This window comes from Cebus imitator, unplaced genomic scaffold, assembly GCF_001604975.1.
Source record: "Cebus imitator isolate Cc_AM_T3 unplaced genomic scaffold, Cebus_imitator-1.0 Scaffold441, whole genome shotgun sequence".
In the NCBI taxonomy this organism is placed as follows: domain Eukaryota; kingdom Metazoa; phylum Chordata; class Mammalia; order Primates; family Cebidae; genus Cebus; species Cebus imitator.
The window spans coordinates 1352949-1367803 of NW_016107756.1; the positions used below are offsets into that span (position 1 = coordinate 1352949).

A 14855-nucleotide genomic window follows, 5' to 3' on the forward strand; every position below is an offset into this window, starting at 1 on the left:
TGACAGGCCTGAGCCACTGCTTGTAAATAATGACACATTGTGAACAACAAAACAGTCACTATGCCTCTGGATGGTATCTCCGGACAGATCCAAAGCCAAGAGGCAGCTCCCCAGAAAGCCTTCGGCCTCCACAGTCCACTCCTGGGGCAGAGGGAGAGGGGCTGCCGGATGCCGTGGCGGGGCGCATCTCAAGCTTTCTGAGGGTCCCCTCTGGAGCAGCCGCAGCAGCGGGCGGGAGGCCACGTCCTGACTCCCATCGGGAAGCACCAGGCTTGGTGGACGAGGCCTCCCTCCCTCCTTTCCTTCCCAGGAGGGAGATGCCGCAGCCGCGGGCTCGCCCACCCTGCAGGTCCCTACCTGGGTTTCTCGGCCCCGCGCCCCGCCCGCCCGCCCGCCCGGGGCCGGGAGCAGAGCAGGTCTGGGGGGCGGGCGCCGCGCGGGTGACGGAACAGAAGCCCGGGAAGCCCGGCCCTTCCCGCCTGCGCTCGGCCCCGTGGGTCCGGGAGGCGGCGTCGGTGGACTCGGAATCGCGCGCGCCGCGGCCCAGGCGAAAGCCTCCGCCCCCGCCAGCCCGCCCGCCTGCAGGGGACGCCGCGGAGCCCTCGGGCGCGAGACGCCGGGAGACCCCGCCCCGCCCCATCGCGGCCGCCGGGCTTGGTCACGCGCAGAGCCGCGCCGCCGTGGGATCGGGGCCAGCGCCGCGGGATCTGGGCCAGCGCCCGGGCGAGGGCGGCGGGTAGAAAGCGCGCGGCCGGGCCGGGGCGCGCCCAGCCCAGCCCAGCCCAGCCACGCCGTGCGGCGCCAGCGAGGCGGCCGGACCCGCAGCCCTCATGCTGCCGACGCTGGCCGGAGGCACGCTCTTCTTCCCGGGCCTCTTCGCGCTCTGTTCCTGGGCGCTGCGCCGCTGGCGGCCCGAATGGACCCACACGGACCGCGTGATGATCAGCACCAGGTACCCGGGCCGAGGCCAGCGCTGCCCCCGCCCTCCCCACCCACTGGCTGCGCGGGGCCCAGGGCGGAAAACGGGCGGCAGGAAGCCTGGGGGCCCCTCGGGGTCGCGGCGGCCCTAGCTTCCCGGAGACCCTCCACGTCCGGACCTGGAGGGAGCGGGGCGGCGGGGCCGGGGCTGGGGTTGGGGCCGGGGCGGGCGGGGAGCGCTGGGGAGTCTCCGGAGCCAGCCCCCCGCGTCCGCCCGCAGCTGGGGCCGGCCGGGTGGGAGAGTCGGGCTCCGCGGTCCCCGGGACTGGACCGAGCGCGCGCTCTCTCTCCGTTTTCCTCCCCGCCCGCGCTAGGCTGGTGTCCTCGGTGCAGGCGGTGCTGGCCACCGGCTCAGGGATCGTCATCATTCGCTCCTGCAACGACGTGGTCACCGGCAGGTAACAGCCAGGCCCGAGGACGGTGTTGGAAACGCTCACATTCTGTGGCTCGCAGCAGGCGCCGGCTCCTCTCAGCACAGGCTCTTAGATTCTAGCTGACTGTGGGAAAAGCGGGCACCGCCATGAGCTCCTCTTCCTCTCGGAGTCTCTGAGCATCCCCAGCTTAGGAGAAAGTCCGCGGAAATGAGAAAGGACGACCAAGTCGGAGTCTGATTTCAGGTGGTGCGAGCCGACAGTGTGGCCAGGGACCCAGGTCCTTCGTGAGGCAGATGAGCGTGGAAATATTTAGAGCCGGGCGGGTGGCTGCTGGTTTCCTTTAGCTGGTGTCACCGGCTGTCCACTCTGGAGCATCACTGGCCAATATACGTCCAGTGTGGTTAACAGAGCCCGGCGTGGAAAGGAACAAACGCGCCGCCCCTGTCCACGCAAACGCTGCTCTTCGTTCCCCTTTAGATTCGCTAAAAGGTGACTGAGAGGTTTCCAGTGCTTTCCCGAGGCCGACCTGTGTGTCTATGAGAGCTCAGTCCAGAGACGGGTCAGGAAATGTGCATCTGTCTGCAGTTCCATGAAACAAATCATACATTAAGACCAGAGAGTCTACTTTGCAGAGTTTTTAGACCTAGGCGAAGTGGTGCTTTTATTATTTTATTTTAAGCTTTTCCCCCCACCTGTCTTGCTAGAATCACACGCACTTTCTCCCAAGTTGAAGAACCACAGTTGGTTGTGCAGGAAAGTTGATCGGGCTTTCCAGACCTTCCTCTCCTGTGGGCTCTGCCCTGTCCTGCTTCTCACCTGTTGAGACCCAGCTGCCAGGGACCTGAGCAGGGCGTCTTTCTCACTCTAGCCTGCAGTCTCACTTGGGATTGATCCTGCTGTCATGATTTTTGTGCTTTTCTTCTGTCTTTTTAAAAACAAAACTGGCTATTGGCAATGAATGGTAGATGCTAAGAGAAGATAGACCAAGTGACCTTGATTTGTATACACCAAATGCTAATATTTGCTTAGCTGGGTTCAATATTTCTTCTTCTTTTTTTTTTTAAAGACAGGGTCTCACTATGCTGCCCAGGCTGGTCTTGAACTCCTGGGCTCAAGTCATTTTTCTGCCTCACCCTTTCAAAGTGCTGGGATTACAGGCATGAGCCACCGCACCCAGCACATTTTTAATTATTTTTTTCCCTGCAGAGGCAGGGTCTCACTCTGTCGCCCAGGCTGGGGTGCAGTGGCGTGATCATAGCTTACTGTAGTCTTGAACTCCTGGGTTCAAGCCATCCTTCTTCCTCAGCTCCCAAATAGGTCGAACTACAGGCACACACTGGCTAACTTTGTTTTGGTAGAGACAGGGGTCTCCCTATGTTGCCCAGGCTGGTCTTGAACTCCTGGCCTCTAATGATCCTCCTGCCTGCAGCTCCCAAAGTGTTAGAATTATAGGTGTGAGCCCCTGCGCCTGGCCAAAAATGGCCTTTCAGGGTTCATATACTATACACTAAGTATTTTTCTATCATATGCCTTCTCATTTTATGCCTTCATATAGAGTGTGGTGACAAAGGAGGGGTTATCTATAAATCCCCCCAAATTATAGGCAGACTCTGGTATGGGGCCAATGATTTAGTCAGATTCTTAAGGGGGTTCAGACCCCTAAAATGGCCAAGTCACAGCTCCAGGCAGTTTTCTCAGTTTAAGTACTTAATTCAGATAGTACTTTGTGGTTTTTAGACAGGGTCTTCCTGTTACCCAGGCTGGTCTGGAAGTCCTGGGCTCAAGCTATTCTCCCAACTTGGCCTCGCAAAGTGCAGGGATTGTAGGTGTGAGCCCCGAGCCGAGCCTGTATAGTACTTTTTACATTTAAAAGGACATTCCCCCACCCTTATTATTATTTTTTAATTGAGATGGAGTCTTGCTCTGTCACTCAGGCTGGAGTGCAATGTTGCAGTCTTGGCTCACCACAACCTCCACCTCCCAGGTTCAAGCAATTCTCCTGCCTCCGCCTCTGAGTAGCTGGGATTACAGGCATGTGTCACCACACCTGGCTGATTTTTGTATTTTTAGTAGAGCCAGGGTTTCACCATGTTGCCAGGCTGGTCTCGAACTCCTGAATCAGGTGATGCACCCGGCTTTGCCTCCCAAATTGCTGGGATTATAGGCGTGAGCCACCACACCCGGCCAGCTCTAGAATTGTAAAGAAAATGGCCAGGGTTGCCTCCCAGAAACTCCCTAGAGTGGGGTTGCAAGCAGATGCAAGAGAAGACACAGGTTCAGGATTTAAGTTAGTAAACTTCTAACTTGAGCAACTGAGGAGTTAAACTGGAAATACTGGATTTGCAATTTGGGACACTTTCCAAATCAATTTGCATATATATCTAATCAAAGTCAGTATGTATCACAAAATGCCAGAACATCTATTATAAATTAGTAGCTAAGTCAGGCAAATAGTGGCAGCTAGCTGCTTAAAACAGGCAGGGCTGAGTGATGCTTTTTCCTTTGATGCTCATGCACTAGCCCTGGAACTTAAAGAAAGTTGTCTACTGCGTTTATCACTTTCAACATCTTTATTGTGAAGTATGTGGGGTAAGAAGAGCTGATCAAGCACCAAGTTTGGCTCTGAGCCTTCACGATGGATAGCCAGTCATCTCACAGGCCGCGCGTTTGCTTTCTTTCAGGCACTGGCTTGCCCGGGAATATGTGTGGTTTCTGATTCCATACATGATCTATGACTGTTACGCCATGTACCTCTGTGACTGGTACCGAGCCAGAGACCAGGATCGTGCACACTCCCTCACGCTTCGAAGCTTCCTCAGTCGAAACCGCCTCATGATCACACATCACGTAGTCATCCTCTTTGTCCTTGTACCGGTGGCGCAGGTACGGCCTTCCAGGACAGCAGACCCGCAGCCTTGGTCACGCCTTTTCTCCTGTTGAGCTGCATGTCTAGGTGTCTTTTTTTTTTGAGTTGGAGTCTTGCTCTGCTGCCCAGGCTGGAGTGCAATGGGGTGATCTCAGCTCATTGCAACCTCCGCCTCCCGGGTTTACCTGATTCTCCTGCCTCAGCCTCCTGAGTAGCTGGGATTACAGGCACCCACCACCATGCCTGGCTAATTTTTTCTATTTTTAGTAGAGATGGGGTTTCGCCATGTGTTGGCCAGGCTGGTTTCAAACTCCTGACCTCAAATGATCCACCCGCTTTGGCCTCTCACGGTGCTGGGATTACAGGCGTGAGCCACTGCGCCTGGCCTGAGCTGGACGTGTTGACCGTCCTTAGGACTCAGGCTGTCCCTCATTTGTTTCCTGCTCATGGGCAGCCATTCTTGTGCCTGCTGCTCCAGCAGCCACCTCCCCCAGGGGAAAAGTGGAGGAACACCATCGCATCTGAAACATTCGTGATCCATCAACATACTTTTTTTTCTTTTTTGAGACAAGGTTTCACTCTGTCACCCAGGCTAGAGTGCAGCAGTGTGATCACAGCTCACTGTAGCCTCGAACTAGTGGCCTCAAGTGATCCTCCTACCTCTGCCTCCCAGGTAGCTGGGAGCACGGGCACATGCCACCACAACCAGCCAATTCCTGTATTTTTTGTAAGGGTTTCTGCATGTTGCCCAGGCTGGTCTCAAACTCTTGAGCTCAAGTGATTCTCCTGCCTAGGCCTCCCAAAGTGCTGGGATTACAGGCATGTGCCACCAAGCCCGGCCCCAACATTCTTTTTAACAAACACGTAGCCCTTTGAGATTCTTTAGCATTTGTCAGAGGCTCTGTCCTTAGTTCAGTATAAGATAAACATGACATGAAATACAAATATAATACAAAGCAACATAACGTGCCGGAGAGCACTGTGTGCATTTTTCTGACGTCACAAAAACACAGACTCTCAAAGCAAACAGCTTCCTAATTTCTCCCCAGATCCATTTCCCCATTAAAACCCACCCAAAAAGGAAAAGAAATGGGAATGCTAAGGGGAAACCCCTAGTTCTTGAATGCCTGCTCAGGGAAGACATGTGTTTTATTTTTTTAAATTATTTATTTATTTTGAGACAGAGTTTTGCTCTGTTGTCCAGGCTGGAGTGCAGCAGCGGGATCTCAGCTCACTGCAACCTCCGCCTCCAGGGTTCAAGTGATTCTCCTACCTCAGCCTCCGGAGTAGCTGGGACTACAGGCACACACCACCATGCCTGGCTAATTTTTGTATTTTTAGTAGAGATGGGGTTTCACCATATTGGTCAGGCTGGTTTTGAACTCCTAACCTCAGGTGATCCACCCACCTCAGTCTCCCAGAGTGCTGGGATTACAGGTGTGAGCCACTGCAACCAGCCAGGCATGTGATTTAAAAGTTCATAGCTTGCTAAATATTAGAAACTATTAGCCTGATACTGTTGACGAAGAAACTGAGGCTCTAAGAGTTTTCTTACCATCTCACTGAGTGGTACTAGGTGGCAGAGCTGGTATTTTACTATGCTTACTGCTTTCTTGAAAAAGGAGGCTGGGCAAGGTGGCTCATGCCTCTAATCCCAGTCAGAAGTTCAAGACCAGCCTGGCCAACATGGTGAAACCCCATCTCTACTAAAAATACAAAAATTAGCCAGGCGTGGTGGTGCACAACTGTAGTCCCAGCTACTTGGGAGGCTGAGGCTGGAGAATAGTTTCAACCCAGGAGGCAGAGGTGGCAGTGAGCTGAGATCGTGCATTTGCACTCCAGCCTGGGCAACAAGAGCAAGACTCTGCCTCAAAAAAAGAAAAAGAGGGTAGCGAGCATTCCATTATTTCAGAAGCGTCTGGGACCTACCACCTAGGAACCAGAACCTCTAGGGTGCTTTGAGACCTTAACATCTAGCACAGGGCCCAGCACATATTCTGTTGAACCGAACAGGCTGAGTGCCTTGGCATGACTAAGTTAGATCCACAGAAGTAGGCTGCAGAGTTCCTTCTAGCTGTCATCAAGATTCAGAGCTTGCCATAGGTGCAGTCAGCCCGTCTGAATTTGCCTCTGGATCCTCCAGCTTGGGCCATCAAAGTGCAATTGCCGTGGAAGCAGCAGACAATAACGGGGTCTACGCTTGCCTATGAGCACTTCCCTTCATGGTACCCTTTTCAGTCGCCCCAGTGGGAACTTTCCTTCTGGTGGTTTCTTAACCTCCACTTTTTCCCCTTCTCGTTGTTTCACCTGCAGAGGCTCCGGGGGGACCTTGGGGACTTCTTTGTGGGCTGCATCTTCACAGCAGAACTGAGCACGCCGTTCGTGTCGCTGGGCAGAGTTCTGATTCAGGCACGTATAAACACAGTGGCAGGCACTGCGCATGCAGGAGGGAGGGAGTGGATCCCGCTTTTCCTTGGGAGATGGTGGGATGTGGAGAAATCCCTGCTGCTAGAAGAGTCGGGTAGGAGATCCTTCCACAGACTTCAAGGTCAGCTGGTCCTCTGAGTCAGTGGGATGAAATTGTAGGTTTGATCTGAGTTTGATACAGTTCATTCTACTTTTTCCCTGGTCACATACTTTCCTCTAATCCACTGTTCCCGTCAGCTGGGTGGCCTAGATGAAATTCAACATCACTACCGGGAAAAATGAGGTTACATGCATGTATCAATATGATAGTGTTCAATAATGTCTTCGACAAATGTCAGAAAACTAGGCACACGTCAGAGAGTCTGGCAGCCCCGGTCTGGGGGAGCAGCTGCACCTGCGCAGCTTTTCTGCCGTGGGACTTGGTGCAGTTGCTCCCTGACACCCAGCCTCTTGGGGACCTTCCCTTTGTCCTTCCTATTCTGCAGCTAAAGCAGCAGCACACCCTTCTGTACAAGGTGAACGGAGTCCTCACACTGGCCACCTTCCTTTGCTGCCGGATCCTTCTCTTCCCCTTCATGTACTGGTCCTACGGCTACCAGCAGGGACTAAGCCTGCTGCAAGTGCCCTTCCGCATTCCCTTCTTCTGCAATGTGGCCAATGCCTTCCTCATCGCCCCTCAGATCTACTGGTTCTCTCTGCTGTGCAGGAAGGCACTCCGGCTCTTTGACACTCCCCAAGCCAAAAAGGATGGTTAAGTGCTCCCAGGAGTAGGGCAGTAAGGGTGCAGCCTCACACCAGCTGCCTCCTCTGCTCAGTATTCCGTGGACCAAACTGCCCTGGATGGCCTCAGACTTTTGGGTATTGATAAGCAGATGGATTGTAGTTTTTCTAAAGAATATTCATATTACCTCCTTCTTCTAACCTGCCCCATTTGCAAAAGCACTTTTGTAGTAACACCTATTGGGTCCTGCCAGGCCTCCATGGGCAGCAAGGTGGCTTTCATGCAAGCCAAAGGATCCTTCTTTGGGTCTTATCTCTAGAGCTCTGGGAGGTAGAAGCATGGGGTGTGCTCAGCGGACCAGGGTGATAAGTGTCTGGGCATGGGCCTGTCCCTGTATCGGCGGCTACCCACCTTTCCAACCACTCAGGTCAGTACCCATGGTTCTGGGCCAGCAGAAGCAAGTGGTGACTGCTTGTGACACTGGCCTGGGAAAATCATTATGGGTAGGTAGTTTTTGTTTACTAGATAACCCACTGGTTCTTTGCCTCATCCTCTCATCCATGGGTCAACGTTGAATTCTCACATCTACTGACTTCCAGTCAGAATTCTCACTGGTGGAGCTGGGGTTGGGCAGGCCAGAGGCAGGGGTGGGAACCTGAGTGGGTAGTGTAGCCAAGTCAGCACAACCTTTGCAGGCTGACTTGGTAAGACCAGTGTCAACCTTGTGAGCTTACTGCGGGCAGTCACAAACACCATTCTTATTAACATGTCCCTTCGTGCCCAGCTTTCCCCATATCCACATGCAGAGGACACGCTTGTAAAAACTACAGGGGCAATGTGAAATGATGGCTTTGGTAGCCATTTAATGGGTAACCCCACTCCATGACACTGTCCTTTTCATGTGATGTGGAAACCAACTTCTATACTCCAAACCACAAAATGTCTCGTCTAGACTACAAAGTACTTAGCCTCCTGATGAGCCAGAGCTTGGGGTGCAGAGCCCGTTCCTGTGTGAGTGTCCTGCCATTTAGCCACAGAAGGCTGCAGAGCAAGGGGGCAGCCAGCCTGGCCAGAGGCCGTCCTGTGGACCGACACCTGCACCTCCTTCTGCAAACGGGATTTTCTGGTGCCAACACTAATCATTCCCTATCGACTAGGATGAGTTTGAGACTGTGCTCAAGTGTAGTTTAAAACGTGGTTTTTTAAAGTGCCTTTTAATTCATTGTCTGTGAACTTGTAAAGGACTGAATGATCTGTCTCATTTTGACTATTTAGTCTTTAATGGGTGCCATTTAAAAAACAAAGTGCTATTAATTTTTTTAACTGTCTTTTTTTAACTATCAGTGTTATCTTTGAAAGTCACCCTTCTGGTGATTAAATTGCACTAACATTCCCAACTTACTCTCATTTGTGAAGTACATCAGTACCAGTTTCATTTAAGAATCATCCTGTGACCCCTGCCCGCCCCCCCCGACCTGCCACCAACTGGCTGCTGTGTGCTATAGTTCCATGTTGATGTCCATGTAACTAACAGAGGGGTTTGGTGTGTGAATGCTTTCAGCCTCCAGAGGTCCAGCTCACACGTCACTCAAACCTATCGCTGTGGTTCCCAGAGTTCAAGTGTAGTGGTCACATGTAACTGGAGGCCCTTTCTTCTGGTCCTAAGTGAATTCTGTTAGGAACTGGGAGAGTCAAAGCCTGGTTACTGGTCACAGAGCCAAGCCTGCTTTAGTTGGGGGAGAGAACCTGAGTAATGCCCATTTTGAAGGAAGTTGTGTGGATGGAGATAGTGATGGGACATAATCTTTCCCCTCTTCATCTCAAAATAAACATGTCCCCAGCCCATTCTCTAACACCCGAGACACCTTAAACTCATTTTTTCTTTATGTAGGGACAGCTATCTCTGTTGCCCAGGCTGGTCTCAAACTCCTGGCCTCAACTGAGCCGTGGAAAACACCGGGATTATTACAGGACACCACCGTGTCTAGCCCACTTCTCTCTCTCTCTTTATATATGTATTTTTGAGATGGGGTCTCACTTTGTCAGCCAGGCTGGAGTGCAGTGGTGTGATCTCAGTTCACTGTAGCCTCGACCTCCCAGGATCAAGTAATCCTGCTGCCTTAGCCTCCTGAATAGCTAGGACTACAGGTGTGTCACCACACCCAGATAATTTTCCATTTTTTTTGTAGAGATATGGCCTCCATATGTTGTCCGGGCTGGTCTCAAGTGATCATTCTGCCTCTTATTGTCCCAGCTGCTCAGGAAGCTGAGGCAGGAGGATCACTTGAGTCCACGGGTTCAAGGCCAGCCTAGGCAACAAAGACTGTAAGCAGTCCTCAATTCAGAGGGGACCTACTTTGCTGAGGTCATTAACCTAGCCCCTTGTCACTCAGTTTATCTTGGTCCTCCAATCCTCTCATTTTAGAATTGTGCAGGCCTCTTGGGCACAGCAATCTCATGGCCAGAGGCAGAACCAGGACTGGAGTAGATTCTTTTCCAAGCTGCTGTCCTTTCCAAGATACCTCATGAAAAAAATATTAAAATACAAAATAACTCTTGAAGGGGGTTGCACATACCCTGTCATGCTTTTTCAACTCAGACGGTTTTAACTTTGGGCTTATTTGCCAAAATCTAGGATGGAAAAGTCCAGTTATGGCCGGGCGTGGTGGCTCATGCCTGTAATCCCAGCACTTTGGGACGCCGAGGCAGGCAGATCACGAGGTCAAGAGATTGAGACCATCCTGGCCAACATGGTGAAACCCCGTCTCTACTAAAAAAATACAAAAATTAGCTGGTCATGGTGGCGCGCGCCTGTACTCCCAGCTACTTGGGAGGCTGAGGCAGGAGAATTGCTTGAACCCAGGAGGCGGAGGTTGCAGTGAGCCGAGATTGTGCCACTGCACTCCAGCCTGGCACCAGGCAACAGAGCAAGACTCTGTCTCAAAAAAAGAAAAAAAGAAAAGTCCAGTTAAGAACATGTTCCTCTGGGCTGAATTCAATCTCGAAGACACTAAACTCAATTCCAGAGCATACATAATTAATCCTGGGCTATTGCTGCGGCAGACTTAGACAAAGTGAGATGCAAAAGGGAATGTTTATTATAGTTTCTACATTATAAATACCTAAGAAACTATTTTCTTTACACCATTATTGCCATGATTTCCTGTGGACAGTTTCACACAGCTGTAAAGTCCGTGCTGCGTGGGTCTGGCCCCTATGGACCCGCCATGTTGAGCCCCAGCTTTTCTGCTACAGGCCAAGGTCAGAAGCTGCTGATCTTCTGCAGCAGGGTCTGGCGCCGCCCCTCGGGGCTGATGTTCTCAGCAATGGACTTCAGGAAGCGCTGCTCGTTCACCTTCTGGAGCAAGGAGGTGACAGAAGGGTTGGCCTTGCTCAGAGTCTCATAGCAGGTGAGAGTTTCCAAGGCTAAAACATACAGTGGCTCACAGACCTCCTGGTGGAGCATGGCCATGATGTGCAGAGCGTGACAGAACACCTGGGTGTAGACAAACAGGGCTTCCTGGGTCAGGTCCTGCTCTTGTCCCTGTGCCCAAGGGCCAACTGACTGTATCAACCTGACTGAGTCCAGGAGGCTGGTCAGACTGCCACACAGGAGTCTGACCACGTGGTTCCAGCCTTCCAGAGGAAGCCAATTTTGACAACTCTGGCTACAGAGAAACTGAAAAGTCCTCAGGAAGAGTACAGAGAGCTGGAGCTCCTGGGCAAAGGGCTTCAGGTTGAGCAGAGGAACAAACTGAATATACTCCAGGCTATATGGCACATGGAGCAGCTGTTTCTCCAGCAGCCTCCTGGTCAACTGGTGAAGGTGCTGCCACTCTCGAGGGCTGCACCAAGGCATGACTTGCACCAAGGCCACCAGAAAGCCTTTGCTGAACAACCTGACCTCCTCAGGACTACCCACATCCACCACCAAGAGAGACAGCATCCTCTCTGAGAGGCTGCTGGAGACACAGCAGCACTCCATCCAGGCCAGGAGCCCTGTGCCTGGCCCATACCCTGGGTGGGCCTGGGAGGTCCACTCATCCTCAGAAAGCTTACAGATCTCAAAAAGTGTGGCTGGCACCTCACACTTGAAGTGTCCCTCAAAGAAGGTCTTCAGCCTCAGGCCCACAGTCCAGTCGAGCTGTTCTAACTTGCGGTGGAGCCAGGACAGGGACTTGATCCAGGCGTCCGGGGAGAAGGTCTCGGCATTGGCTAATACGATCTCACACAGGAGCTCCAGGATATGGGCCGCCAGATCCTTCCTCTGCAAAGACAAACACCGCTTCTTCTTGGGGAGCTGCCAGTACTTGCTGAAGCTGTCTAGAAGCTGGCACAAGCTGAAGAGGAGTGGGAATGGGGAGCAGGTCTGGAGCCAGTATTCCTCCAGGCATGCATTTGCTTCTAGAGTCTGGAGGAAGATCTTCAGACTGAGGTCCACCTCTTCAACATCTAACATCAAGAATGACAGGACAAATTCCTTCAGCACCTCATCTGGTTCAAGCAGAGCAGCCACTGGAATCCCCTGGGGCTTCACAGGATTCATCAGGCAGTTCAGGAGCTCCAAAAATTGCTTTTCCTCCTTGGGTGTAGAGAACTTCGCCCAGACAGTTTCCTTGAGGCACGACACCATAAAAGTGGTAGATGAATTCGGACCCTGCTCTTCCACAAACCGAAGGGCAGGGAAGGCGGTGAGAATCTGGGCCAAGAACTTGTGGGTGCCGAGATTGACCACAGCCAGGCTGCAGATTTTCTTCACCGTGGCTTCCGGGTGCACTATCATCAGGCGGGCCACGGAAGCCACAGCTTTTGTCAAGCCCTGCTCGGAGGCACTCTGAGTGAGCTGGTTTAAGGTCGTATTGAGGTCTTCTGGAAAACTCTCCACGTAGGACAGCAACTTTTCAGACAGGCCCTTTTTCCCCCAGGAATGCACGATGCCTGCAAGGACTTTGTTTTTGTCTGGCAGGGAGAGGTCTGCATAACATTCCAGGACTGAGTGGAGCACCTGCTGGATCTGAGGCTTGGGGACGGCTCTGTCAGTGGTGCTGGCATCTAGGACTGTTTCCAGCAGCCTCAACACCAAGTCTGGCTCCCTGAAGAGAGCCCTGTTACTCAGCAGGCAGGCTACCCACTCGTCTGAGAAAGCCCACTTCTTCTCAGACGCAAAAATGTAGCACATTTCCATGTGACGGTCCATCTTCTGCTGGATGATGGCCATGGCAATGGAAGCCGTGATGTCCTGGGAGCCCCTGTTCTTCAGCACCCTGCTGGTTTTGCTCAGGAGGTCCCTGACACACTCTGCCAGCTCAGAGGCCACCTGCCTCTCCTCCTCGGGCAGGCTGGCACGGTTCAGGTAGAGCGCCAGGTTCTGGCTGAAGGAAGTCAGACTGTCGCACAGCCGGTAGCTGTCATAGCTTGTGCCCTGGCTGCTGCAGAGCATGGCTTGCAGCTCCTCCCCCCACTCCCCCAGCAGGGCGCGCATCAATTCCAGGCCCGCGAAAATCGTCTCGCTGGGGAGTTTGGCCAGTGAGGTCAGGCTGACATCCTGTTCTGCCTCCTTCACCTTCTCCGCCAGCGCCTGTTGGTGGTACGGGTTCTGGGTGTCTGAGTTCCACACAGAGATCACCGTGGCCAGTTTGTCCAGATACACGGTTGCGGACACCTCCTGGGGGTCGTCCTCGGTCAGTGCAAACACGCTCAGCATGTCGGCCAGGTTGGCCAGTGCACAGCACTTCCTCCCTGGGCCCAGGATCCGACTCTGGATCTGCACCAGCCCGCGGAGCAGCATGGCCAACAGGGGCATGGTGGGGCACACATCCGGCTCTGACCTCAGCCTCTTGGGAGGACGGGGGAACTCATCTAAGACAGGCAAGTACTTATGGGCCATTGCGCTAAACTGGGAGAGCAGGGGGTCCTGCGGATTACCCCGGTGCTTCATCATTTCCCTCCAGACATCCAGGAAGAAGGCCACGTCCTCGGAGGACGTGTCAATGCTCACGTGCTCCAAAAAGCGCTCAAGTTCTGTGCAGCAGACAGTGGCGGGCAGGGCCATCAGGAGCTGGATAAAGAGTCCAGAAGCTTCTAGGGACTTGAGCAGCTCAAAGAGGACGGTGTGATTAAGGGTGGGGATCATGTTGCCCACTGAGAAGAACACATCTTCCTGCCACCAAGTGTCCGTGTCGGAAGAGGTCACAGGCTGGGGCTGCAGAACCTTGGCCCAGATGATGATCAGAGCTTTCTTCTTCCAGGCAAAGGGCTGGGAATGTGCTGCAGCTGAGGAGATCTCCTGCAAGGCCTCCACGATGGGCCGCCCAACATGCTCCCAGTCAGACTTGGTCAGTTCTGTCAGAGCTTTGGGGTGGAACAGCTGCTCAGCCAGCAGGAAGCCTCCGTGCAGAATAGTCGTTTCCTCACAGATGTTCAAGGGTCCTGCACAGAGAAGCCAAGTAAGACAGTATAGTGCGAATGTCTCAAGACGGTCACTGCAGTTAGGAGGCTGTCAGGGTTAGAGACGACGAGGGTTTTAGACATCCATGAAGGGGAGAAGAAGCGATGGCTACCAGAGCCACTGCAGGGCTGGAGGCTGGACTTAGCCGAGGAATCCAGAATGACTTCCAAGCTCTCTAGCCTGGGAACTGGGAGGACCCCGGGTGGCGTCACATACAGGGAAGGAGGAGAATCGGAACAGGTTTGAGAAGAGACAAGCTCGATTTTGGCTATCAAGGCACAGATGTCCTCCGGCAGTGGAAATGCCCGGTGCAAGTTGAGAAAAGCCAGCTGGGAAATGTGATTCTGGATTTTGGCTATCAAGGAGCAGATGTCCTCCAGCAGTTGCAATGCCAGGTGGAAGTTCAGGAGGGAAGTCAGCTGGGAAATGTGACTCTGAGAGGCATCTGCCCAGAAGGGGATCACTGGAACCAAGAAAGAATGAGATCCCTCAGGAAAAGTAAAAAGAACAGGCTGGGCTGCTGAGGGCAAACCCTTCAGCAAAGGATGGGCCAGAGGAGGATGTGGGGAGAGAGGTTTAGAAATAGAGAGCACGAGGACAGTACAAACGACAGGAGCCACTGAGCATGTACCACAGGACATGACAGCTGAGTTTCTCATGACAGATGAAGGGGGGAGAGCCACAATCAGCCACAGGCTAATGGGCAGAGCAGCAATCACAACCACAGGGTAATGGGCACAACCACAGGGTAATGGGCACAGCCATAATCACACAGCCACAGAATAACGGCCCAGCAGCAATCACACAGCCACAGGGTAAAGGGCACAGCAGCAATCACACAGCCACAATCACACAGCCACAGGGTAATGGGCACAGCCACAATCACACAGACACAGTAATAGCACAGCCACAATCACACAGCCACAGAGTAATGGACACAGCAGCAATCACACAGCCACACTCACACAGCCACAGGGTAATGGGCACAGCCACAATCACACAGCCACAGAGTAATGGCACAGCAGCAATCACATAGCCACA

The 14855-nt window shown here is 53.1% G+C and overlaps 2 protein-coding genes across 6 annotated transcripts in view; one reads left to right on the forward strand and one right to left on the reverse strand.

The window, feature by feature from the left end:
- The first annotated feature begins 730 nt into the window (after nucleotides 1-730).
- On the forward strand, nucleotides 731-8767 carry TLCD3A (TLC domain containing 3A). 3 transcript variants are annotated; one of them, XM_017510594.2, is made up of 5 exons: nucleotides 731-952; nucleotides 1293-1376; nucleotides 4034-4235; nucleotides 6532-6627; nucleotides 7131-8767. In XM_017510594.2, the coding sequence occupies exons 1-5, from the start codon at nucleotides 831-833 to the stop codon at nucleotides 7398-7400; spliced, it is 774 nt and encodes a 257-aa protein (XP_017366083.1). In that variant the 5' UTR covers nucleotides 731-830; the 3' UTR covers nucleotides 7401-8767. The 3 variants fall into 3 exon arrangements, with proteins under 3 accessions (XP_017366083.1, XP_017366085.1, XP_017366084.1); XM_017510595.2 differs by lacking the exon at nucleotides 4034-4235 and having other exon boundaries at nucleotides 759-952; XM_017510596.2 differs by lacking the exons at nucleotides 4034-4235; nucleotides 6532-6627; nucleotides 7131-8767 and adding an exon at nucleotides 2057-2282 and having other exon boundaries at nucleotides 746-952.
- A 1674-nt stretch (nucleotides 8768-10441) lies between these two features.
- GEMIN4 (gem nuclear organelle associated protein 4) overlaps nucleotides 10442-14855 on the reverse strand; it is a 7806-nt gene continuing 3392 nt past the window's right edge. For all 3 annotated transcript variants that reach the window (XM_017510598.2, XM_037732104.1, XM_017510597.2), the window contains one exon: nucleotides 10442-13795. In XM_017510598.2, coding sequence (XP_017366087.1) covers nucleotides 10629-13795 — 3167 coding nt within the window. In that variant the 3' untranslated portion in view covers nucleotides 10442-10628. The remainder of the gene's footprint in view (nucleotides 13796-14855) is intronic.